General features: G+C 37.2%; 1 protein-coding gene across 1 annotated transcript in view; it reads left to right on the plus strand.

The window, feature by feature from the left end:
- LOC148029993 (agamous-like MADS-box protein AGL11) overlaps positions 1-20,366 on the plus strand; it is a 189,383-nt gene extending 169,017 nt beyond the window's left edge. The window contains exons 3-7 of the mRNA XM_087686270.1: positions 19,068-19,129; positions 19,341-19,440; positions 19,539-19,580; positions 19,803-19,844; positions 19,956-20,366. Of these exons, the coding sequence (XP_087542396.1) occupies positions 19,068-19,129; positions 19,341-19,440; positions 19,539-19,580; positions 19,803-19,844; positions 19,956-20,138 (429 nt within the window). The 3' untranslated portion in view covers positions 20,139-20,366. The remainder of the gene's footprint in view (positions 1-19,067; positions 19,130-19,340; positions 19,441-19,538; positions 19,581-19,802; positions 19,845-19,955) is intronic.
- Positions 20,367-26,130: the final 5,764 nt, after the last annotated feature.

Raw genomic sequence — 26,130 nt, forward strand, 5'->3', positions numbered from 1 at the left:
TGAAAGATCTTCTATGCTTAGAAGGGTATTATCCACTGCAAGTGTACTTCAAGGTTTTGATGGCATGTCTCCACTCAACATTGCTCATGATTTGGTCATCCAAGAGCTCCCATTAAAGTTAGAGAGCATACCATTTCCAAAGGAAGGAGGAGTCGTTGTCAGCAAGGTACTTCAACTCATCAATTTCCTTGTTTGTATGGTAAAAGTTGTGCTCTTATTATACGAGGTGGCGAGCCCTCTTTTTTATGCTTGATCACTCCCTCCATCTGAAAATTGTAAAATCTAGACGGGCATAGGTGAAGGGATAGGGCAACTAGAAGGGAATAGGAAAAGAGGACGTCTAGATTGAAGTCCACTCCTATCCTTCTAGGATATGCCATGTAGGTGGGGTTATTCCTCTTAAAGAGTAGGGTGTTGCAAAATTACATCCATGTATCCATGTTGACATCCCAAATGCGCCTTCTCCATCTTGTCTAGCACTCCTAGCCCTTCACCGTTCTGGGCACTTCCATGACCTTATTGTCCCAGTAGTTAGGAGGCTCTATTCCACATAAGGTGGGATTCTTCTCTCTTTCACCCACCCACATGTCTCCCAACCTTCTTCCTACATTAATCACCATCACCTTGGTTGATGACACTCTGCTCAATGTTGTGTGTCGTCTAAGAGAGTGTTGAAGAAGGCATGTTATTGGGCTTCCAAACTTATTTGCACGGCCTCTACCATGTTTTGTACTAACATCTTGTTACCTTTTTCAAGGGCTAGCTAGTTTATCAAGTCTCTCACCCTTCCGTCACTCCTTCCCACCCATTCATCTGCTCTTCTTTTGATCACTTCCAAGCTTTCATTGTGCCTTTGGGCTAAGGCCCTTATTCTCTACTCCTGTTCCTTGATCTCTATTTCTAGTTATTTATGCTCTTCTAGCTCCACATCCACCCTCTTCTCAAACTTATCCATGTTTTCATGGTACCTTTGGGCCCTCTCTTCTTCTTCGGTTGCAAGCTCCTCCATGGCATCTTGGACCCTCTTCATCTATCCTTGTAGCTCCTCTTGTTGTAGGATCAAAAGTTTGTACTCCCTTTGAAGTCCCATTAGCTCCTGAGTCTCATCTTCAAGTTTTCTTTGCTTGCCAATCTCTTGCTCCTCCTTAGCCCTGAGCTCCGCCTTTAGCTCACTTATTTTGCATTGGTACCTGGCTACTTTGTGGGTTTTCTTGAGCTAGAAAGCCGCTAATGCATCTTTCTCTGATTCTAGCTGAGCCACAACCATCTTCTTTTTCTCCTTTGCTCTGTCTAGTTGGGAAAGGATTTCCTTAACATAGTCATCATAATTCATAGATGACAGTAGTGCTGGAGGGCTAGTCATTGTAGACTCTTCTCCCCTCTATCTCTTAGGATCTTTTCATGATTCCACATTTGGAGTTATCAATCTCTTTGTGTCCATCATTGGGGCTCCTCCACTTTCTCTTTGAGTTATCTATTTTTATTGATTAGCAATTTCACCTAGGCCATAAGATTACTGACATCTACTGTGGTAGAAGTGCCTTGGGTGGGTGTAGAGATTGGGGTGGTAGGCACTAAGATAGGGTAAATAGGGTCAACTCAACCCTTGCGCATACCCTTTGTTGTTGGGGGTGTCACAATTTTGGGTACTTGGGAGGTTGTCCGTGGGTGTTCTTCTCCATGCGAACTCATGGCAGTCAATGCCTCTCTAGAGGGCTGCTCCACTAATAGGCGGATAGCTCAGGCTATGTCTTCTTCTTCTCTCCTCCTGAGCTGCTTCACCTCTTTGTCTGCTTTTCTCTTTCTTTCTTCTTTTGCCTCCTTGGATTCCCTTTGAGCCATGAGGTAGTCACCTCTTTCATTCTTCCTCCTCTCTTCTTTTGCTCTTCTTTGGGGGGTCTCCTTCTTCGACTTCCTGGCTCTTCTGTGGTGGCTAGACCACATGTCATGTTGCCCTTCTTTGTCACTTAAGGTTTTGTACTAGACTATTCCTACTCGTTTTTGGTGCTTCCCCCCTAGCAATGATTCCTTATCAACATCTTTTGTGTTTGGCAACACATAAAAGATTATGGGTATGCTTTCAAACTCCATAAAGTTTGCAACTTTGTACTTTCCTAAAAGTGTGTATGATTGGCCCCCCAAAAGGGCTAAGTTTAGCACTCATGGGCTATAATTGTGGTCGATCGATGTGAGCCCAATGATCATGAGTTAGGATGTTGAATTCAACTCCCTCATCAATCAATGCATCAAAAGTATGTGCTCTTTGGGCAATGACTCTTATGCGCAGGTAAGCATGTTCTATTGCTTCTTCGTCCTTGTCTTTAAATTTCATAATTATGGCAACTCAGACTTTCAGAGTGGACTCTGCTATGGGAGGCTCGTGTAGTGGATGTATGGGAGGGCAGTACTTCTTTATGCGGCTACCATTGAAAAAGCTGATGCCCTCTCTATTTAGGGTCTTGAGCTCTACGTTACCGGTTCGACTAATGGTACAAATGCAAAAAGGCCCCAATCCCCTAAACTTTATCTTTTGCTTGTGGCCTCTCACCTAGTATAACAGCATGAGGCTACATTGATCAAAGTCTCACTACTTTACATGTTGGTCAAACCAACTCTTACATCGCACCTTCTCACAAATTAGTGCAATGGTAGCTAGAAGTTGAGTCTCTGATAGGCGTTCTAGCTCAATTAAGCGTTTTGTCCATACCTCCTTTCCATCCCATCCCATCTCTCTTGAGTGGCTACTCCCAAGCTAGGGATAAATAATTCTATCGGTAAAATGGCATCAATTCCATAGCCCAATCTAAAGGGAGTCTGGCCTACAACTATTTTATAGGCTGTTTGATAGGCCCATAAGGCTGCCATGAGCTTGGTGTCCCAGTCACTACGTGAAGCAAAGACAATTTTGGTCAAGAAATTCACTAATATATTATTTGTAAATTTATGCCTAGCCATTTTCTCTAGGGTATTAAGGTGAGGATTTCCAATGTATGATAAAAAAGGTAGACAGGAGGTGAAAAATCACTTCATTGATGAAATGTGTGTTGTGATCACTAACTAGTTCAATGGGGCAGCCGAATCGTGAGTTCACCTGCTTCCACTAGAACTTAGCTATGGTTCTAGCATCGTTGTTTCTAGTGGCTTGTTCTTCTACCCACTTTGTGAGGTAGTCAGTATAGCAACAATGATATACTTGGCCTGCGAATATTGTGGTGTAGGACTAATAGGCCCGATGAAGTTAATTTTCCATTTTTTTAAAGGTTGTCTTGCAATAATTGGAGTCAACTCCATCTTTTCCTTGCAAACATGTACTTTAATCCATTGGCATTCATCACACTACTTTAAAAATAGTTTTGCATCTCGAAAAAGTGTAAGCCACCATAGTTGAGATTGCAAATCTTTCAGACTATCGCATCTCTGCTAAAGTATGCTCTAGCAATTCCGATGTGTGCTTTTGCAAGTACGTCATGCATCTCAAGCTTGCACATGCATCTACGAAGTAAGTCATCCTTCCCTAACCTATATAGATGTCCTACTGTCAATTGATAAGGCTGCATCTTAAGAATGAGTCACCTAAGTCAGGCCTTTTCAAAGGGTCTTTCAGGTAATCCATGTTCAAGAACTGGGACTATATTGCCTACCTAATACAGTGTCAAGTAAGCTCTAAACAAATGTGTCTCACCAGAAAAGTTCAGGTAAATCATCAGTGATACCATGTCCAACGGTGTCTCTTGTGGGTATGCAGGACATGTGGTCAGTCATGGAATGTTGTTTTCCCTTGTGCACAACCATAGAGAAGTAAAATTCTAACAGTGGAAGTAACCATCGAGCAAGCCATGTAGCACAAGGTTTATTACCAAGATAGAGCAAAGCTTGATGGTCAACAAAGAAAGTAAAGGGCATATCCAATAGGTAATGCCGAAAATTTCTTCACATGAAAAACCATGGCTAAACCTTCTCTCTCCGTAGTGGAATAATTCATTTTGGTATCCATGAGTTGTCTGCTATCAAAACTTATGGGATAGTCTAGACTGTGATTGTCAGGCTGGCACAACAATGCTCCCACGACAAACTTCGAGGTGTCAATGTGGACATGGAAGGTTATGGTCCAATCTTGAGCTTGTAGTATTGGTGCAGTTATTAGAGCCATTTTCAGTTCTTTATATGTATGTTGGCATTCCTCATTCCACTCAAATATTCTTAGCAATCTGATCCGAGAAAATCACAAAAAAATATTTGTCTAACACTTTGTTGATTTTTTGTACATTTGGAGGTTTGAAATAAAGAAGAGGGTGGGAACAACCTCTTGGGAAATCCAAGAAATTACTGCATCGTTCAAAGGCTATGTGGATTTTGTTTAGGTATTCGCTCCAACTCGAGTGAGCACATAGGTCATCAAGAAACACTTCTAACTCCCATCAAAGAGTATCTTTGAAGATTGTACACATGAGCCATTGAAATTTGGCTCGTGTGTTAGTCAACCCAAAGGGAATGACTATGTAGGCAAAGACAGCCCATTGGATAGCAAACATGGTCTTATGCCTATTATGAGGATGCACTTGCACTTGATTGTAACCTAAGAATCCATCCAAAAAACTGTAGGCTTCCTTGCTAGCTACTCTTTTGAGCATATGCTCATTGTACGACAATCAATAGTTTTTTCTCTTCGTAGAAGCATTGACTTTCTTATAGTTAACGCACACTCTGATTTTTCTTTTCTTTTTGAGGATGACTATAATGGGCTATACCTAATCTGTGTTCTCAGTTTCATAGATGATTCTTAAGAGCTTGTGTATCTCCTCCTTGACCGCATGAGCATGCTTGAGATTTATTGGATACGGTCCCTACTTGACCAGCATTGCATCAGGTGTCATGGGGATGTTATGAGTCACTACACTCAGATCCACTCCTTTCAGCTCATTGAGTGACCAAGCGAAGACGTATATGTATTCTTGTAGGAGAGAAATGAGTCTTGCTTCTTCCATCTTGATCAAGTCATCGTTTATAAAGACCGGTCAAGGTGTCTCCCCTTCCTCAGCCAAGTCAACCTCTTTTACTTTGGCAGGTTCTTCTATAGACTCGCTCGATTGCCCTTATTATTTGACTCCTAGCAAGTTCACTACCCTATCGCCTTTCTTGAATTTCATGAATGGTTGTGGTAGGTCTTGTGGCTTTTTCTATTCTGTAGCTTCCACTCCCTAGTCTATCTCTTCCTTTCCTTCTTCAACTATTGGTGTGCCTCAACTGGACCAGTAGGTCTCATTTGGTGCATTTTGTGCTAGGAGGTTGAGGTATCTTGGGGTCACTATTTGAGATTACTTTCCACTTAGAATTGAACTCTCCATATTCGCTAGAAGAGGGAGTGTCTCCTAATGGTTGTAGACACTGACTCCTTTCTCACTAGGGGCATGCCACGTGGCTGAACTAACCTTGCTTGCTCGTAGTCTATCACCCCTACATGGTCTAGTAAAGTGCAATCACACTTAGTTCTAAAAACTTATCTTTTGATTCTAGATGCATTGATGCTCTATGGCTTTGATTCTACTCTAATCTCCTTGATCACTCGACCATCCATGTCGTATTCTATGGTGTCGGTCTCCCCTACACCATAGAGTAGTAGTTTTCATACTCATAATCTAAACTGCCCTCATTCGATTGCGTGTCACTTCTTATGCCTCATTGCTCTATTTCTTTCTCATTGGTGACTAAGGCCCAATTATACATCAAGTTCAAATTGTGGACCTTGGTCCACCTCCACTTGGGTTCATTCAATAGAGCTTGGAGGGGTTTGAGGTTAGTGACTAGGTTGCCAGCTAGCTCATCTGCCAAGTACTCTAAGATCTTGTGGATCTCTTAGTTGTTGTTTGGGATATGGAATGCGATATGGGTGGGCCATTCACATGGGCTTCTGGACATCATGCATAGTGCCGCTGAGGGTTTATCCTTGGACTCATCGATTGCATTAGCAACATTTTCGTATTCCTTATTGTCTAAGAATGGAAAATCGATCATGGCTAGCACATGCATCCAATCACGCTCCTCCTTAGGGCAGGGGATATACTTCCTTACTGGCCCATGAGATATTGTGACTTGGGTGTTACCCTTCACCAAAGTTGAGATGGTGTTGAGGTCAACTCGAGTAGTCTTCCAAGTGTCCATTTCTACCCTCGATGCTTCTGTTTGATTTCCTAAGAAGATCAGACCATTGCCCCAGTCTTCTATGACTCATGCATTTCACATCTAGGGTCGGCCTAACAGGATATCATAGTCAAATCCCTTAACAACAATGAACTCTACTGAGAACTGAACTCCTATGATCTTCAATGGCTAAATTTTTACCACTCTGAATGATTTGACCTTCATCCCATTGGCCAACATGACATTAAACCTAGCATTCTCAACACACGGGTCACCCCAATCTTCGAGCACTACGCATGCGTAAGCACACCAACTCCTGCCCCCATGTCTACTATTCCCTTCCTTGTTGCATCTCCTAGTTCTAGGACTAGGAAGACTACATGCATATTTTTTCCTTCCTAGAAAGTATTGACATGTAAGGACTTGGGCACTCAGTGTAGCGTCAAGCTCTATATTTGTGTCACTGCGTCATGGTTGTGTAAGTCAATTTCCTCTTACTAAAGCGGTCCTTCCACCCATTGTTTCAACTCTTTCCACAACATCAGATGCTATGTAAGTAGGTATCTTAAGCTCAAAGTCACTAGAGTGGTTACTAGCATCGTAAGAAGATTGTTAATTGCTTGCCTATCTCCTGATTCTGTGCTCCTTGGCCAATGGCCTAGGCTAGCTTGTTGCTGGCCAATGGCATTCAAGATTCATTGATTAGGTGTTGGTTGAGGTCCACTGATGTCTCTTGGCTTCAGTCACGTAGGTGAAACCAGTATGCTCACACTAGACACATCATCAATTTCACCCTCCAAGATGGGCTCAACGTCCCTTAAGTGTTCTTGGGCTTCTCTCACCCACTCCTTAACTTTACCTATGGCTTCAAGTTGGCACTTTGGATTGGGATACTCCCCAACCTTAGCAATTCCTTTTTCTGTAGTCTTCAAAGTAGATTTTTCTACCTCCGCGTTCATGACTCCCTTCGCTGTAGGTAGTGTCGTGGAACTCTCTCAGTTTTAAGCGTGACCTTTTCTTTTCTTTTCTTCTTCTTTACATATGGCTTTTCTTTCCCATTGAGACTTTGTCTAGGTTGCTAGGCCCTGCTTGGCCCACCTCATCTCTATGATTGGGTCGTAACATGTAACTGGATGTAGTAGTCTCTCTGTCAAGTGTATCACAAGCACATACAAATGAAAGGCATAGACCACAAACATATGGAACTTATCTCCATAAAGAAATTGCAAAAGGAAATCAATGCCAAGTCATGTATCTTCACTCTTTTGCTTGCAAAAGTAGATGAAGAGTAGTCATCAAATCAACCATCTTCTTCTACAAAGAAACGGGATCCTAGATTGAATTTAGAGCTATTAGAGGAATACAAGGATTCATTTCAACCACTATCATCTTTACATCCAAAGCAAGAGGTTGACCATTCTACACATTTTTTGGCCAACACAAAGCCCATCAACAACCTACTCCGAGAGATACTACTACCTAGGGATACAGCAGATGTACAGGGATCTCTTGGTTATGCACAAGGGTGCGGTCTTAGGTGAAAGAGGACAGGATAGGACATGTAATCATGAATGATGAGGGGAGGAGAGTGATATCTCTCATGAGAGAGTTGTACAAATAAGTTTTTCGGCACCTCTTAAACCATTGAAAGAACATACTTGAGGGGAGCAAGGACTATATAGTAGCATCCTTGTACGATGAGTTTTTAGTATCTACCGCAGCAAAGAGGTTACCTAGCCTATGTCTCCTAGAGGCCTGGCCTAGCCTATGCATATGTGACATGGGTTATCCTAGCCTAACCGCAAGAGATCCGACTACGAGTAATAGATCCAAAGACCATTATAGATGAGATGGGTATTTTGGGAACTTGCAAAGCATTATCACGGTGGATTACCGTAGCTTCTCCATGATCCTATTTGATATGTAGTGGTTCAAAGTGGTATTAGAAAGAGTTGGGGCAACTATTCAACGAGGTTTATCTGGATTTCTTGAAATAGATTCTAAAAAAAGATGGACGGATTTGCATGACACGTTTACATTGCCGGCCCATTGTGAACAAGTGCATGAACTCATGTTTTTTTAAATTTTATTACGACATGGTGTATCTCACAAATGTTAAATCTCTCTTGTACGTAATTTTGAGCAGGTAATTTTCTATACAAACCTCGATAACCTCGATGATGGTATGTTGTACCATCTGCTCCCCGAAGTGCAAGAGTATATTGTATATCTAGTCTACATATACATACATACATACATACATACATACATACATACATACATACATACATACATACATACATACATATATATATATATAGCATATGCTATGCTTAGCCTTGTACACATGCTCTACACTACACCTTTGTAGAGGCTAGCATACCCTCAAGCCCAAGCATTATCTAGGTTCTATTACACCTATCCCTATAGGTTAGCTAACCTAGCTTCTATCATATCTACACTTATCTTAAAGCCTAGTATATATTGCGCATAATCCTAGGCTTAGTATGTTTATCTTATGCCTTAGCTATCTTGGCTACATTTGCACCAAATCTAGGTTATGTCTCACCTAACCTAGCTATACCTACACCTAAATATCTTGCCCATGCCTAGCAAACAATTATGTCTAGTCCATAGTACCTTAGAGATTAGACCTAGCTGAGCCCTAGCCTAGTCAACATCTAAGACTAATCCTAAACTACCTAGCCTATTTTTAGACTACATCTCCACCTAACCTACTCTAGCCTGCTATATCTTTGCCTTACTTATTCTTAGATGTAATATCTTGGTCCTTCCCCACGAGGGGATTAAGAAAATAAAAATGTAGAAATAAAAAAACTTTAAGCCTTGTAGTTCACTTACTTACTATTGCATTTGCCAACCATGTCTCCACCTCCCCCTCAAAAGTGTCACCTCCTCCAACTCATGTAGATCAAATAGTAACTCCCTACCATGCCATGTAATCTCAACACATGGCTAGTGTCAATAACAATGAGGAGAGGATGGTACCTCCCCTCTAAGGCTATATAAACCTTAGTGCCTTAATGGATTGATATTGCCTTGTGTTGTTGAGATGCTGCACACAGAGAGAGAGAGAGAGAGAGAGAGAGAGAGAGAGAGAGAGAGAGAGAGAGAGAGAGAGAGAGAGAGAGAGAGAGAGAGAGAGAGAGAGAGAGAGAGAGAGAGAGAGAGAGAGGAAGAGAGAGAGAGAGACAGATATAGAGGGAGAGATATAGAGTAAGAGAGGGAGAGATAGAGAGATAGAGTGAGGGAAAGGAAAGGGAGATAGACATGAGAAAAGGAGATTGAGAAGGCTTTCAAGCTCCCATTGGAAGACCTCCCCCCTCTACATCAAAGCGCAACTGCCTTTTCCACTCTTCCCATCCTTAGCTAAGGAAGCTCCTAAAGCCACATCACATCCATTGTCTTAACCTTCTATTGAAGATCCCGTAAGAACATTGAAGCTAAGGAGCATTGTATGAAGTGGAGTACTTGCCCCAAATGATGGCATTCAAGGAAAGAAGTGCAGGAACTATGTGTGTAGGAATTGGAAATAGAGTAGCAAGCATCAATAATGCACCAAGTCTGCCAAACAAATTTCAGGTTCTTCATTTGATTTAGTTGGTTGAAGAAACACAAATTAAGATCTTCGTTGTCAAAAATCTTGAAAATTTTACAATAAATTCAAGGCTAAGTTGATAATAAGGAACATTATTTAAGGTTATAGCCTTAAATAAGTTAGAGATACTTGATCATTAATAGAAAACAAAATGATAGATAAACCTAAGTTCTAATAGCCTTAAATAAGTTAGAGATACTTGATCATTCATAGAAAACAAAATGATAGATAAACCTAAGATCTAGGACCATTCCTTTGAAAGAAAATTCTTAGAAAAAGATCATCAGATTTTAACGAAATAAAAACTTACCTTAGCTAAGAAAGTGAGCAAAACCTTAAGCTTAGAAATTAATAAACCTTTTTTTTTCAATGGTTAACAATAGAAACACATGAACTTTTAACTTGTACTAAGTTGATAGAACTTAGATATCTTTGTAAAAAGACCCTAAATAATCAAGAATGATGTTTTACTTAACATAAGCACCATTGATAAACAATCTACTCAAGATAGATTGGAATTAGGGACTACATGATCATATGTCATTATTAAAAGATTGATGGGAACAATCCATTAGATCTTCCTTTAGAAACATGAAGCCCTAGAGAAGAGTCTCCGAAATGGAACTTGGCCAGAACCCAAGGATAAGTGGAATTGATTAACAAGTTCTCTAAAGTCTTATGCTTATCTTCAAATATCTTTGCTAAAAGATAGATTAGCAAGTAATATATCCTCTAACTTGATAACTTGAAAGCTTATTGATGCACTTGACCCAAATAAGTTTTGCTCTTATGGGTTTACACAAGAGACCCTATGCTAAGCTAGTTGATCATTTTTTTAAATCGAGTCAATCTAAGATAAGGTTGTTTCAAGACCCCAAAAAATTTGTAAAAATAATTAATGACCTTCCAAGATAAAATAAGATGAACACAAGAGAGGACCTTAGTTCTCTAAGAAGGTTGGGAAAATTTAAGACTTGCAAATCCTAGGAAAATGTCCAAGGGAAAGAGTGAACCCAAGGATAATTCTAAGGATTACCTACTAGGGTAAATTCCAATTTAAATTATGCATTTAAGAATTGATTGATGCACCTTGTAAGATTTAAGGCTTTGATTGAATCTTAACAATAATAGATTGATATGGATTGCATTAGACCTCCTTGAAGGCTTATAACACAACCCTGACTTTGTATTATTTTAGGGGGGCTGAATTGAGATTATGCCTTATTGGTAGAGAGGTCGACATGATACACTCCCCCTCATTTTTCACTCTCTTTGAATCAAGTGCATGTAGGTCCATTTTAGTTCGAGTGGATTTGTGTAAAGTAGCCCTTGAAGACTAATGCTAGCACACCATTAGATGAATTAGTTTATATAGGATCCACATTCAAGTTGTTTCTTGTGGGAAGAACTAGAACCTTTCATTTTACAGGACATACAAAATAAATTCTAGGTGTCAAAATCCATGGTACTCTAAGGAGTCATTGACGATGTCGTCGAAAGGTATCCGTTGATGGGCTTAGAAGTATCTCTTGATGTATTTAATTAGCAACCCTACTCTTTGTAGGAGAAATGTAACACGTTAAGCTATGGAAACCTAAACATGAAAGGGTCTACTTCCCTACAAGCCATATCAAAATAATTGTCCCTATTTGATTTAATAAACTTGGCTCACATTATCATAGCCATGTCTAATGAAAAGAGTCTGTATTTATATTTCCAAAAATGTGTACTCATAATACAAAGTTTATGTTTTTAACCACAAGTTTGTGGAAATCTTGTACCATACATGTTAGGAGAAGATTAAATTTTAGTAAAATGTACATTTGATCATGTAAATTTTTGTCAATCCTAGGTATGATTCTTCCTTTAGTCTTTTTGAAGTGCAAGAGAAGAAGTTCTTTCTCATGAAGGTCAAACTATTCAGGTTTGATGGCAAGGGAAAGGACATAGAATTCAAGGCAAAAATATGGATCTGGTCAATGAAAGACAACTTCATTTTTGCAAAAACTATCCCTTCAAACCAAGATTTCATTGAAAAATTAAAGCTAACAAGGGAATGCACTTATAGTGAAAACAATTGTATAAAGACTAAGGAGCTTCTGACTCACCCATCACTTGGGATAAGCTGAAGAAATCTCTATCTAGGAGATACCTATGAACATGGGAGCCTATGAGTACTAGTTAGCAATGGATTAGCTAATCCCCAATGACACTAAAATTCATTGTGAAAAGGACCAAATTACATTTAAAAACCTGAAATGGTAGCAAGTGACTACCTAAGGTGAGGCTAAAAAGCCTATGATATAATTAGTAAAAGCTTCCCATATTGTTAAATGATAAAGGAAAGGCCTACTTGTCTACTTAATCAAGCTTAGTTAGATTGAGAAGGACGAGGAACTTGAAGAAGAACCATCCAGGCTAAAGGAATACACAAATGTATTTCCATAGGAACTAATAGAGCTCCCATCCCAAAGAGGTTGATTATGAGATTAAGCTAGCATCTACATCCACTCTACTAGAGAGACAATACTAGATGTCTATTACAAAATTCATTGAGTAGAAAGAGAAACTCAAGAAACCTCTAGATCAAGGATACTTCATATCAAGCAATTCACCTTGGAGAGTCCCTGCCCTATTTCAAAAAAGAAGAAAAATGGGACCCTTTGATCCCGAAACCCTTGTTAAAAATTTCTAGGAGAGTGGAGGACAACTTTAGACTTGGGAATACCTTTTTATTCCTATGATAAGTAGCTATAAGAGTTTGGAAGTTGGTAAATTGATCATTTATATTAGGTCCCTATTGGCTTGTGGATGATATAGTGAGCTAGAGGAGACTCAAAGGCATTATTCATGGAATTGTTCAAGTGCTCTCAATATTAGGGGAGACCCTTGATTATAGTCTTTCATGACATAGTAAATACCATGGTTGCAACATCAAAAGTAGTAGCCTAGGTCAAAATAGAGGCTTATCATGTAGATATAAAGTTTATAAAGGGAATTTCCTTTTATCATTGATGGCAAACAAGCTTGTCTCATAACCTTTTGTAGTATAGATGTGGTCAAGAATAAAGATTTTTGATTGATGAGTATGATGTTCTTAGTTGTGCCAAGTGCTTAATAGAGAAAATATTTGAACAATTTTTAGTATCTTGAAACTCATTACATAAATTTTTTCATAAGGGTTGTGTTATAGTAGCTTTATTTTAGTTGTAAGAGCTACAATATTTTGACACATCAATAAATGAGCTAGCTAAAGTATCCATGAGGGAAGATAAAAACTACACAATATTGGAGAGACAAATGCATTTTTATTAAAGTGTATAATTTTATTGGACCTTGTTTATCCTAGTCCAAAATCTAAACACAAGCCTTACATCTATCCTTATCCACCATGAGTGGCACTTTTGATCCTATGACAAATAAAGGTTTCTAGTAATCTTGGTCCATATACTACTTGGACTACTCATTGAGTGTGCATTCGCTTGCCATTGTATGATATGAACTACCATCACGTGGTCATATTTACTATCCCCAAGCATGTATCATATATTGGTTTATAGTACAAATTGTGTGACAATAACATTTTACCAAAACCCAAAGGCTATAAGTTACTCCATGTTGCTCATGAAAGAGAGATGTAATATTAGTTGTGTCTTTTACAAAGTCTATTGGACATACATTAGATGTGCAATATTTTTATATTAAAATATATGAGTGATGGAAATATTATTACAATTATATAATTGTAACATGGTCAAGTTTTGATATTTTATTCCACAAAAGTGTTATTATAGGAATATCCACCTTCTACATGTGTTGGTCAAAATATCCTTGTGCGAAAGTGGGTAGGGGCATAATAAAAGGGGAAAATGACATATGTATAGGGCATCATTTCTTTACAAAATAATACAACTTTGTTCTTCTTTCTAGCTCCTCTTGTCCTTTCATGGCTTCTATCGATCTCCATCCTCTTTCCTTCTTTCTTTTCTTTCTCTCTCCTCATCTAGACTTTCTCTCTCCTCTATACTCTTCTTCTCTCTGTAATCTTCTCCTTCCTCTTTCTCTCTCCCCTTATATGCCTTCATGACAAGTGGTATTAGACCATTGATCTTTGATCCATTTTTCCCTCTTTTTCTTTATATTCAACCTTAATTTTCATCATAAAAAGCTATTTCACACAAGTACTACAGGTTCAAGACATGGACTATGTTTAGCAGTGAGTTGCGAGGCATCTACAATTGAAAAAAGACAATTTTAGGGATCTTTAAAGATGAAAGGGATAGATATGGAGGCATTTAGGTCAAAATAATAGCTCATCACTCAATTCTAGGCATTTTTGGTAGCCAATTTGGTAAAAGAGGACTTTATTGGAGTAAAAATGAGAGACTAATGCTAGTTTCTTTTGAAAGAAAGCTTTTTCTTTCTTCTTCCCTCAAACTTTCATGATGTATTCCTCATCTCTCTTTTCCTATGCATCCATAGCCCAAATACATGCTCTAGCTTTATTCTTCTCATCATTTCAAGCAAGATCATGACTACCATGTGCTTCACCTTTCTCTTTTTTTTGTTGGCTTAAGTGACTACTTAGATTCAAAGGCTAAATTGAGAAGCACCTAAGAGCAATCCTTCTTTCGTTGAACCGCTTCATGTAGTGGCTCCAAACTATTGTGGACTTGAATTCAGGGTTTTGTGCTTGATCAAAAAAGCACCTCATGCCAATTTTAGAAGTAGCTCTCCATTATTTCCTTGCCTTTAGAAACCTTTGATATACTTGTACATGGTACCTAGCTTGGATGGTAGCTTTATTCTTGAATCATTGGTAATAGAAGTCTTATCAATCAAGCAACTTATAGGAATTTTTTGCTCTTTTGGACTCGAGTTTGTAAGCCAAATCCATTAATAATCCTATCGGATGGCTCATAGGAAGGTGCCCGATTTTATTGCACCTTTTCTACCTTCAAACATCCTACCAGTGACATTTAGTGAAGCATGGCTATCACCTACAAGCTGAAATCAATAGATTAGGGATGTGCCTAGCCCTTACTTCCAAAAACAATGGAGGGTTATCCTCAAGGTGGAGATCCCTTCAATGTATTAAAACTTAAGAATAGGCCTAGCTCTTATTGCAATAGACAATGCAATGTTATCCTCAAGATTTAGCCAGGATCAAAGCAAACTTGGAAACTCCTCTTTGATTATAAAGAATTTGTGATTGGATGGGATCAAAGAAGGCTTTGAAAGTCCTATCTAATGATCAGGAATGAGTGATGGCAAGTTGGAAATTCTTGCAACACCTAGGAAACTAAATGCCATTAATGCAAGTTGTAGATCATAAATGTCTGCACATAGCATGGTTTGTTGACAAAATATGCAAGGACATGGAGGTCTAGATTGGAAGGGAACCTTCAGCTCCACATTGTCTCCAACACCTCTAATAGTTGCAAAAGTGGCCTCATTATTTCTTGTTAGAGGTGCACATATTATAGCCTAAAGGTAAGAACTAGCTCAAAGGAATAATTTATGTGGTCCTCATCTTCAAGATCAAAGATTGGCTTATAGGTCATTAAAATTTCCATGATGAATTTGGGCTTTTAGGGGGGCTAGATATACCATTGGTATTATTTTTTTGAATAATGGCATCAGAATTGCAGGCTTGCTATTGATTACTTTCATAAACCTAGCACTTACCTCCCTATGTATGCAAGACAAAAGGAACACACATATGGTTAAGCCTAAGTATTCAAGAAGTAGAGGAATGGCACATGGGTTTAGCTTGAGCTACTAAGGCTCTGATAAACTACAACCGCTAATCGAAAGAGAGAGCATCATTATTCATAATATTTGAAGGAATCACTAATTGAAAGCTATCTTATGTGATGACATTTGGACCTTGAAAATTTTGTGAAAATAATGATGTTACATTTGTGACTGTGGAGATCTATTGAAAATGAGATTTTTGGAGACAATGTTATTATTGTTGTAAACTTGAAAGTTTGTACTATGTTTTAATGTGTGGACTGTAAGGGTGATGCTTCATTAGTGATGAGAACTTTGAATGAACTATCATATAGGGAATATATGGACCTCTACAATAGTATTACAAACTATTTTTGAGGGCCTTCTTAAGTTGAACCCATTAGCAGAGTACAATATAGCTAAAACATAGATATGACAATATTCTACCTATTCAGTCTACAATATAGCTATATATGATAGTATTCTACATGTTCAAGCTATACATAGATATGACATTAAAGATAATACCTCAACAAAAGCGAGACTACGATGCATTCACTGCATATAAACACAACAAATGAATTCAAGAATAGTCTCTGAGAACTAGAATGCATGAAGAACTTCTCAACATTGGAATGTATAAAGAACTTCTAATGCTGAGTCCAAAGTTAAGGAAATACTAAATAAGCCCAATTCGTCTAGATTTTGCATCAGATGATTGCATATTGAAGTGAACAAGGCAATCATGTGCTAAAACATCTTGATGGAGTGCTTTCAAAGTAGCTCATTCGGCATGTTGATAATGACTTGGTAGACAAGAGAGTAACTTTTGTAAAGGAGTTCACATATTCCAAGGTAAAGGTTAAGGAGACTGGATGTTGAGTTTATATAACAATGATGACCCCTCTAGATTCTTCTCCATGCTACAAGAATATTGAGCTGCAATTGCATTTAGTGCAATCTCAATAGTCAAGAAAAGTGCAAATGCATCTAGCTTTTGTTATACAAAGCATTGAGCAAAGACTTGTCAAATGAGCCAACAAAACATCAGCAGACATAGTAGAAGCAACTTGATTACAAGTGCAACTGGGATCAATAGCTTTAGCTGTATTGAAAAATGTTGGCTCTAAACACAAGCTAATATTGAATAACTTGGAGCTTTAATTGATCGATATATGATCTTGTAAAGGAGAATAGAGAAAATAGAGAAAGTCTTGAATCAAGTAAGGATTTTCATCACCTTGAGTATTATTAGTAGCATGATGAGTATTATGGTCATGATGAGTACTCTCATGGGCATTATGCACCCGATGCTTATGCTTATAGCCAACATGTACATGCTGATGGTACACACTATAATCTACATGCCTCTTATGAATATGGATAGCAACATGCAAACAAACATGAGCGGTATGCAAGTACATCTAAACAACATGTTAATGCTTAGATATAGTGTATCATGTCATAATGCAAGTACATCTGGATAGCATGTTAATGCTTATAGATATGATGTATCATGTCATAATACAAATTATCATTCCATTGAACCTTGGTGGCAATATGGCTATTATGGTCAACTGATTATGCTTATGAGCATCCATCTATTCAACATCATAGTCATGATTATATATGTAAGCATTCCTTGATTTAGCAACCTAGTTCTAATAATGGACGTGACGATAATGGATATGCTTATCAATACTCTTCTAGCTTTGATCATCAGCAAGTTCATAACTACCATGGTATCCTATATCACAACTAATTTATACCTCATGATCACCCAAATATAATTTTGAATTATTTTCAAGATGCTAATGATGAAGAAAAGGGCAATGAGCAAGTTGAATAACAAGAAGCAGATAATGACCAACAAAAATTGTAAGAAGATGAAAAGAAGAGGACAATGACAAACAATATGAAGGGGATAATGAGCAACATGATCAACAAGAAGATGAATAAGAAGAGTACAATGACCAAGTAGATGTACAAGGAGGGGAAAATGAAGAGCAAGATATACAAGTTGATGATATATTAGTTGTAGAATCACATGAGGCACTCACAGATGTAGTTGGTTATGCTGAAGGTTTTGGAATCTTGTATCAACCCCATGATCAACTTACACGTAATCAAGTTTTACAACAGTGATTGAATGCATTTGATAATAAGTATATTGATCATGGTTATGATGATTGGTATGTATATGTTGATGATGTAACACATGATGTGGGTATACATGAAGATGAAGATGGCATTGTGCTTTTCTATGATTTGGGAGATTATGGATGCAATTATGGACTTGACTATGGGGATATTTCCTTATGTCCATTCAATCTAGGTGGACTGGAGTATGTGGTTGATGGCCATTCTCTTCTCTTGCACAATCATTATGTTGGAGTACCTTTTGATCTAAGAGATTAATCGATTGCTTAGGGACTCATTTAGACCAACATCCATCTTGTGGACAAATTTTTCTCTTTGGTAGGCCCTTTTGGTTGATGATTGCTCATCTATGGCCCTATTTTAGTTCAAGTAAGCTTGCCAAATAGCTCACTATTTTAAACCAAATTTTGATGTTTAGCATGCATTGATTGGATTTTTCTATAGAAAATTGTATTAGACTTACTCCAAGAAGGTGTTGTACGAGATAGGTTTTCATTATATGTAGGTGCCTTTCATGAAGCTTTGCTAGCCAAATTCTCAGATCTATCATCCTTCTTGGATGTTTACTTAGTCTACTTGATTTTCCATTGTACTAGAGTAGTACTCTATTCTTTTCCTATTCCATATATTGTAATAAGTCCTAAATCTTGTTTTTGAGGGACAAAAACATTCATATAGGGATGGAATGTAAGATAGTGAGTAGGGGCATATAAAAGGGGAAAATGACATATGTATAGGGCATCATTTTTCTTAACATAATAATACAACTATGTCCTTCTTCTCTCTATCTTCTCATTTCCTTTCATGGCTTCCATGCATCTCTTTACTTCTTTCTTGCCTTTCTCTCTCCATTTCTAGCTCTCTTCTCATCTAGACTTTCTCTCTCCTTTGCACTCTTCTCTCTTTCTTGCAGTCTTCTCTATTCTCTTTCTCTCTCCCCTCAAGTCCCTTCATGACAATCCTTATGTTATTTGAAATAAGTTTCTAGTATTTGTGACATGTGGGTTCAAAAAAGTGGGTTCGTATTCTTGTTGATTGTATGTGTACATATGGATTTGGCAAAGTGGTTCCAATGAATTCATCGTGATGGTAGAGCCTCCATGGGATTAACGGTTCTCAATTTTGATCCAAAAAGGACTTGTCATCAAGTCTCCTCTTTGGTTTGACATCATCAACACATGCTCTATTCGTATGCTAGATTCGAGGAATAATAAATGATTGAGACTACATTAAGTGACTACATCAGGCATGATATTAGGCAATCCTTACCTACAACATATATCTGAAAAAACATATTTGGATAACTCTCAATTTAAGTGATTGATGAAGTGAAGTCTTAATTTACACAATTAAAAATCTATCTTAGTGCTTAAAATTTATCAATCAAGTCCTTAATTTATGGCCAAATTTGCAGTATTGGAGGCGTGAAGTTTCTCGACTAAAACTTGAAGCAGCATTACTAGAACAGAGAAACAGGTTAGAGGCAGTCATCGCAATATTTGCACAGTCTGATTTAATATGGAAAGTAATTTCCAATATTATACACATGCATAATGTATTAAGTATATATTTCCTTAAAATTACTACTCTCACATAGTGTAATATAAAACATTTTTCGTAGAATTAGTGTTTTGTTATATGTGTATGGGTGATACTTGTAAAAATGTTTCTATTAAAACATATACAGGCACATGCTTGGAGAAAACTTGGGATGCATGCAAATCACAGATTTACACACACTTGAACATCAACTCAATAATAGCCTTAGTCGAGTCAAATTAAGAAAGGTGAGTTAATGCTTGCTTTTATGACCATTACTTTCCAATTGCAAAGCAAACTCTATTCCTAATGATTGGATTTACTTTTTGTATCCTTATTGGAACAGACACAAATGCTCAATGAACATATTCATCGATGCTATGCAAGGGTGAGTTTTCATATTCTTTTAGTTGCTCAATTAGAGAGTAAACAATTACGACAATATATTATCATGCTTATTAAGCATATCTCATCTATATTAGAAGTAGAAAGTAATAAACAAAAATGTAGGTTAAGGAGTAGTCTTGTGTATTATTGGCCATAATAGATTTAAAAGGGATAGCGCAGCTACTCTTAATGATTATTATATTTAGTATATTTTCTCATGTAGGAGCATGATCTTTCTCAAGAAAACGAGCTTTTGAGATCCATGGTAAGACAATGGGAAATCTTCCTTTGTGTGTATTCAATCCATGATTATGTGCTTTCATGATGGTAATAGCCATGGGAAATATGTTTTAATGTGAGTTTTGATTCTTGATAGCTTGCAAATTTTTCCGTGATGCAATCACTCCACACAATGACATTGAGTTGTTCGGATATTCAAGATTCGTCAAGCCCTAACAAGATTGCACCAAGGAAAGTTTCTACAATTCTAGAACAAAATGAATCCAACACCACCATAGATGAAACAACCCTTCATGTGGGTCAATTCATAGCAATTTAGTGATTGTTAACTGCATAGCCACCAACTCGTTCTAGATTCTCACTTGAGAGTTTCATCTTGCATTTCACAATATGATTAACATGGGAGTCCCATACTTCTCATGTGAGACCAATGTCTGAAACTTTATTTAAAAATGTATTGTAAGTCTTTCCAAGTGTCAATGCATTGCTATTTCTTTATGCACATGGGAACAGACTTGAACAATAAGCTTCATGAACAATATTTTGTTGCAAGGGAATTGAAGCTTGTTGATGAGTTTACTTGTAGTGCAACACATCTCTAGTATTGGTTTAGAGCAAGGACAAAATTACTTATTAGCTAATATGAGTAGTATAATGGGTAAGGAATGTTTCCACATGTAAAAGATAATGACACAAGACAAGATATTTAAATACTTTTCAAGTATAATGTCAACATTAAAATAAGCACACTTCCACTGCCATAAAGGTAAAGATATACATAAGGAAAGATAATAAAATAGTGATAGGATACTTAGTGTAGAACTAAAATAAAGCAATGAATGAAATATAAAATTGAGTAAATATAGTTTAGACCTTGCTCACATGAGAGAGAGAGAGAGAGAGAGTGTGTGTGTGTGTGTGTGAGGGGAGTGAGGAAGGAAGGAAGCGGGGTAGGATCATCTCGTAAGTTTTTGGAAGGATTTATGAAGAGGTTTGGGCTATGACATGCATGGACTTCAATACCTAAAACACATTTTTGTTTGAACTAGGTATTGAAAGGATTGGTAGTAGCATAGACTTGTATAGAAGAGAGAAGACAGAACTAGACATGAAAGCTATAGAAAATATGAAATAAGTGAGATATAGACAAAGTAGATTAAGAGGCTTCAATGTATTCATGTCGTAGATTAAAATGATTGCCATATATCCTTTTATGTGGAAGTATAAACATGATATCTTGATGTATTTTGTTCAAATGTAACCTCATGCTAAACTCGGTACCTAAAGCCCATTGTAGACCTTGTTATGCTAAAATTACTATAGCTTTTGATCGAATGAACCTAATGAGAATTTTGATAGCTTATTATAAATATCATTTCATGTAATTGTAGGACATGTAAGTTTATCAACTCTTTCCTAAATTTAGAATTTAGAGCAACTCAAAATAAAAAATGAACAAAGAGTAGATTAGAGTTAAACAAAGCCTCTTACTTAAGGGGTCATATGGAAGTATGAAACTCTTCAATGAGGTTTGGAAATATAAATTTTCATTAGATGAAACAAATGAAGAGTTTAATAGCTCAAAATAAATATTTCTTCATGTACTTTTAGCCATGTAAGTTTCTTTGCTCTATTTTGTATTTAAAACTCAAAGAAACTTCAACTAGATATTCTAATAAAGTAAAGCTTCTAATTTGAGTGCTCTTAAAATAAAAGGGTGCATTGAAGGTATTCATGAAGACCTAGATGTATGTACTTAAATAAGCATTAAATCTCCATCCTTGAATTCTAGAGGTCTTTTTCTCTTATTTACATACATCTTCATTTGGTCTTGATCATTCTTGCTATTGATTTTCCATTGTTGAATAATGTCATTTATTTTTTCCAATCCTTAGTTTCCCTAAGCATAGAATTTCTCATGAAACATAGTGATTGTTATAGGAGGGTTGATCTTCTCATGAAACATAGTGATTGGAAGGGAAACTTAATAGGCAAATATTGAGTTAACATGAAAAACTCCAATGCTATCATGAGTAATATTACTATACGCAAACTCAACAAGGTGAAGCCCTTGGGTAAGTTACTCATGAATATATGTGTACATCACATGGTTTCAAAATAATGTATTTTTAAAATACCATTTTTATATATTTTTATATACAAAAAGGTGTAATATAAAGGGGTTATTTACAAATTGAATAGAAAAGGGTTATGTTTTATTAAGGAAAAACTCATAGATAAGGATATTTATAAATAATCCTTGAATGCACGTGATATAGAGGATATACATGTAGTAACTTCCCTGAAGTGAAGCCCTTAATCCATAAATGTTAAATAGTATGATAATGCATCACAAATATGTTTAATACTTGTTAAGGAAGAAAAGTGGTTAAAAAGGCAATCTTGATATCCATAAGGTTGGATAATCCTTGCCAAAGATTACTAATGAGCTTGGAGTGCTTATCATGAATGATGACTTGAGGTAATAAGCCATCCAGCTTAAACAAAGGTGCTTTCAAAGTCTACCAAAAACAATACTCTTGTGTAACAAATGCTCATCCTTAGTTTTGCTATATGTGAGAATATCATCAAACAATGCAAAGAAAAACTTGAACATAAGTCCTTTTTAGACCTTGTTTGTGAGGCTTTAAGAGTAATAAGGGCATTGGATTTATTAAAATTTTAATGTGGATTAAATGGTACAATGTGCACATATAACTTCTAAGCTCATCTTATTTATATAAAATATGAGTTTATTTTGTCAAAGATTCAGTTTTTTTAATTAATTTTAGTGGTGCAATGATAAGTTAATGTTATTAGGAATTAAATGTACATTATAGTACCTGTGAATAGAGAGGTAATATTTGTCAAATTAGTTGGTAAGAAAACAAAGTGAAAGAAAAGTATGAAAATGGGGGCTTAGAAGAAGTTTTTTTATTTTCTTTAAAATTTTGAATCTATTTGATTAAATATATGCTATCAAAGATCTTCAAAAATATATGCCCTTATTCAATTATAGTTATTTTTTTGTGCCGAAGGAGATGAATTGGTTATATGGAATGGGGGTTTAGAAAGAGGGGTTTTGAACTTTTAGAGGGATTTTTTTGGGTGAAATTTATCAAATTTGGTTATAAAAGAGGTTCAAAACGTAAAATTTTAGCTATAATTCACACAAAAATTGACCCCTTGTTATCAAATATTGTTATAAGCTAAGATTTTTGATGAATTAAGTTGCCTAGATAGCAATGTAAAGAGGTATACTAAATAAAAAACATATTAAATTTTGTATATAAATTTCTCATAAAATGTACATTTTATATGCTATTTAACATTAGATAAGTATATGAGTATGTATGTGTATATGCTTGTAAGTATATATACATTTATTATCTAACCTTGTGAAAAATTTAGATGACAAATGACATTTGATCAATTATTTTCTGTTTGCTCTCTATTTTTAATTTTTTCCTTTTAAATGTAATGAAAGTAATATAGAGATGGGTTTCTTATTGTCAAGATAAACATTTTAAAAAGTGAGGTTTTAAAAAATAAATTATCCAAATGAGGAAATCATATTAAAGCTTTAGATTTTTGGGGGTATTCATTACTAAAGAAATTTAAAATTTAAAATCTTTTTTTCTAAATAATTATTTATTTTGGCTTTTGAAAAATTAAATTTTCATTAAAAAAAGATATGAAAAAGATTACAAAAGGGAATTAAAGAGATGAACACAAAAGCAAATCAATTTATGCACATGGACATATCAAGCGCTACAAGATATAGGCCTTATAACGACGTAAAAAGCGACGAAAATTTTCATAAAGAAATTTACCCCCGTCGTCCCAAAAAGTGTCGTTATTGGCGATGCCATAGAATAGTCGTTATCAACGTCCTTATTAGCATCGCTATTTGCATCGGTATCAGAGTCGCAAATGCGATGCTGATATTGACGCGAATAGCGACATTGATAACAACGCTTTTGCAACACATTTTGCGACGCTAATAGCAATGCGTGTAGTAAATTTGCGATGCTAATAGCGATGGTAACAGGAGAAAAAAAAATTGTGGCATGGCAGCAAGCTGCCCTGCCACATATAGCACTATGTGCTTTATTTGGGCCATACAAAATAGTTTCAGTAATGTGTACAATGCTCGTGTAAATAAAGGCAAAGTGTACTTAAATCATTAATACTGATACATGAAATAAATACATGATCGCATAATGAAAGCGATCGGTACAATCATGGCAAGATATTACTACTATATAGAAAATGTCTACAAAGATCACGTGACTAAAAAAGAAGGGTATGTGAGCTCCAAGGAACCAAGGGCGAGCTGTAGATCATCGCCATCCGAAACCTCGTCCCGCCGCAAAGGAGCATCGAAAGGACTCTGCAAAAAAAGAAACAACTACACATCAGTCCACCATACAATAATGCATTCTAATTAAACATGGTAACTACAGACAATAAAGATGAGTGACTTACAGGGCTACTGTGTCCATACAATCGGTCAATCAATGCAGTGAGACCGTGCCTCTCTGCATGTCGAGTCTCAAGGCCGGTGGGATTGCGATTTGTAATGGAGTGTTGCAAAGAAAACAAAATATAACTGTTAGAAACACGATTGTCAGTACAAAGGATATTGCAAAAAAATAAGCAAGCAAAACAAAAGAAAAACATACAAAGTCCTCCAGATATGTCCTATGGTTGCCACTCCCAAGATGATGGACCACTCCGGTCTCTAGTCATGCCCTCGCTGCCTCGCACTGCTGTCTCCAACGTCCTGGAGAATCTGTAGCCTCCTTCTTGAGTCCGTGCTAGTTGTCCTCGTCTAGCCACTCGGGCTTTGAAGCCCCACTCTTGAGTGCCTTGTGTGCGTCCGATCGTCTGTGTGACATGTATGCACGCATGCATTCCATCATCCATCCTGTAGAAAACCTATCTGCTGTGGCTCATACCGAAAACTCCTCATGGAAGGATGATACCATGTAGTCCTTGCTCCCCTCCGGTATGTTCTTCCAATGATCCAAGACGTTGTGCCGAAAAACTTGTTGGCACAACTCTCTCATGCAAGCCATCACCCTCCTCCCCTCATCATTCATGATGATGGCTCCTGACCTATCATCTACAAGGTAGGCATACCCCTCTCGGGTATGCCTAAGATGGGTCCTCTCCCACTTGCAACCACGCTTTTGGGCATATCCAGGAGACCCCTATACATCTGATGTACCTACCGGGGTAGTATCTATCGGAGTAGCACCCATAGGGGTGCCACCTGCGGACGATTGAGCAAAAGCCAAAGTGAGTGGAGTAGACGTCCCCACCACAGGTGTGACAAATCTCAGAGGTGACGCAACTCCAGCAGAAGGACGAGATGGAGACACCGCGTCCGTACCTCCACACCAACCACGTGAGCCACGCTCTCTCGAACCGCCACGAGAGTGAGGAGTAGCGCCTGTATCCTGAGCCGACCACGGGCTAGCTATATATCCAGATCTCTCCAGCATCCCCCTAAACCACTCCCTCCGTCTGGCCCAAGTCTAGAGCGTCAACCTCGTTTGCTAGAAATTGAAGCAATAGAGTGCGCCGAAATAGATCTAATAGAGCGGCCTGACGGTGTCCTTGTTTGCCATATCTGTGAATTTTGCCATCTAATCTGGAGACATACACGTGAAGACATACTTTGGTCTGGTCTATGCATAGGTGATTCTCTCCAAAATTTCTAGGGATGGATTATGGTTAACATCTATCTCTATCTTGTTGATAATTTTGAAAATAGAACCATTAAATGGGATGATAAATGAGTTTTTGTACTTATTTTATTGATAATTTTAGGAATACTATCATTGAATTAGATGAAAAATAATTTGTTGTACTTGTTTTAATGATCATAAGTCTTAATACATATACATGTAGATAGAGAGAGAAAGGAGACTTACCATGAAGTCTTGAATTAGCTTGAAAGGATTTTACTTTTCTAAGAAATACTTTGATAAATGTCCAAACCATTGTTAAATGAGACTATTCGAAGTCATGCTTTGCATAGAAGCAAAGGTATTGACTCTAGAGTAAGGTTTTGTGGACTAGAGCGATGGCATAGTAATCCAAATGACATCCAATCACAAGCCCTTAAAGACTGGAGGGAAGTGTTTCTATTGGAAGATTAGCCCAACTCCCACCTAGATAAGCTTTCCAATGATCATGATGTGCCCGTACTTGTGCAATCATAGAACCCAATTTTCAAAATAAAAAATAGAATGCCTCTCATAGAAGAAAGGGATCTCTTCCACTACCAAATCCACATCTAG

The sequence above is a fragment of the Lygodium microphyllum genome, chromosome 10 (genome assembly GCF_053477565.2).
Source record: "Lygodium microphyllum isolate KBCC chromosome 10, Lygodium_microphyllum_v1.1.10, whole genome shotgun sequence".
NCBI lineage: Eukaryota > Viridiplantae > Streptophyta > Polypodiopsida > Schizaeales > Lygodiaceae > Lygodium > Lygodium microphyllum.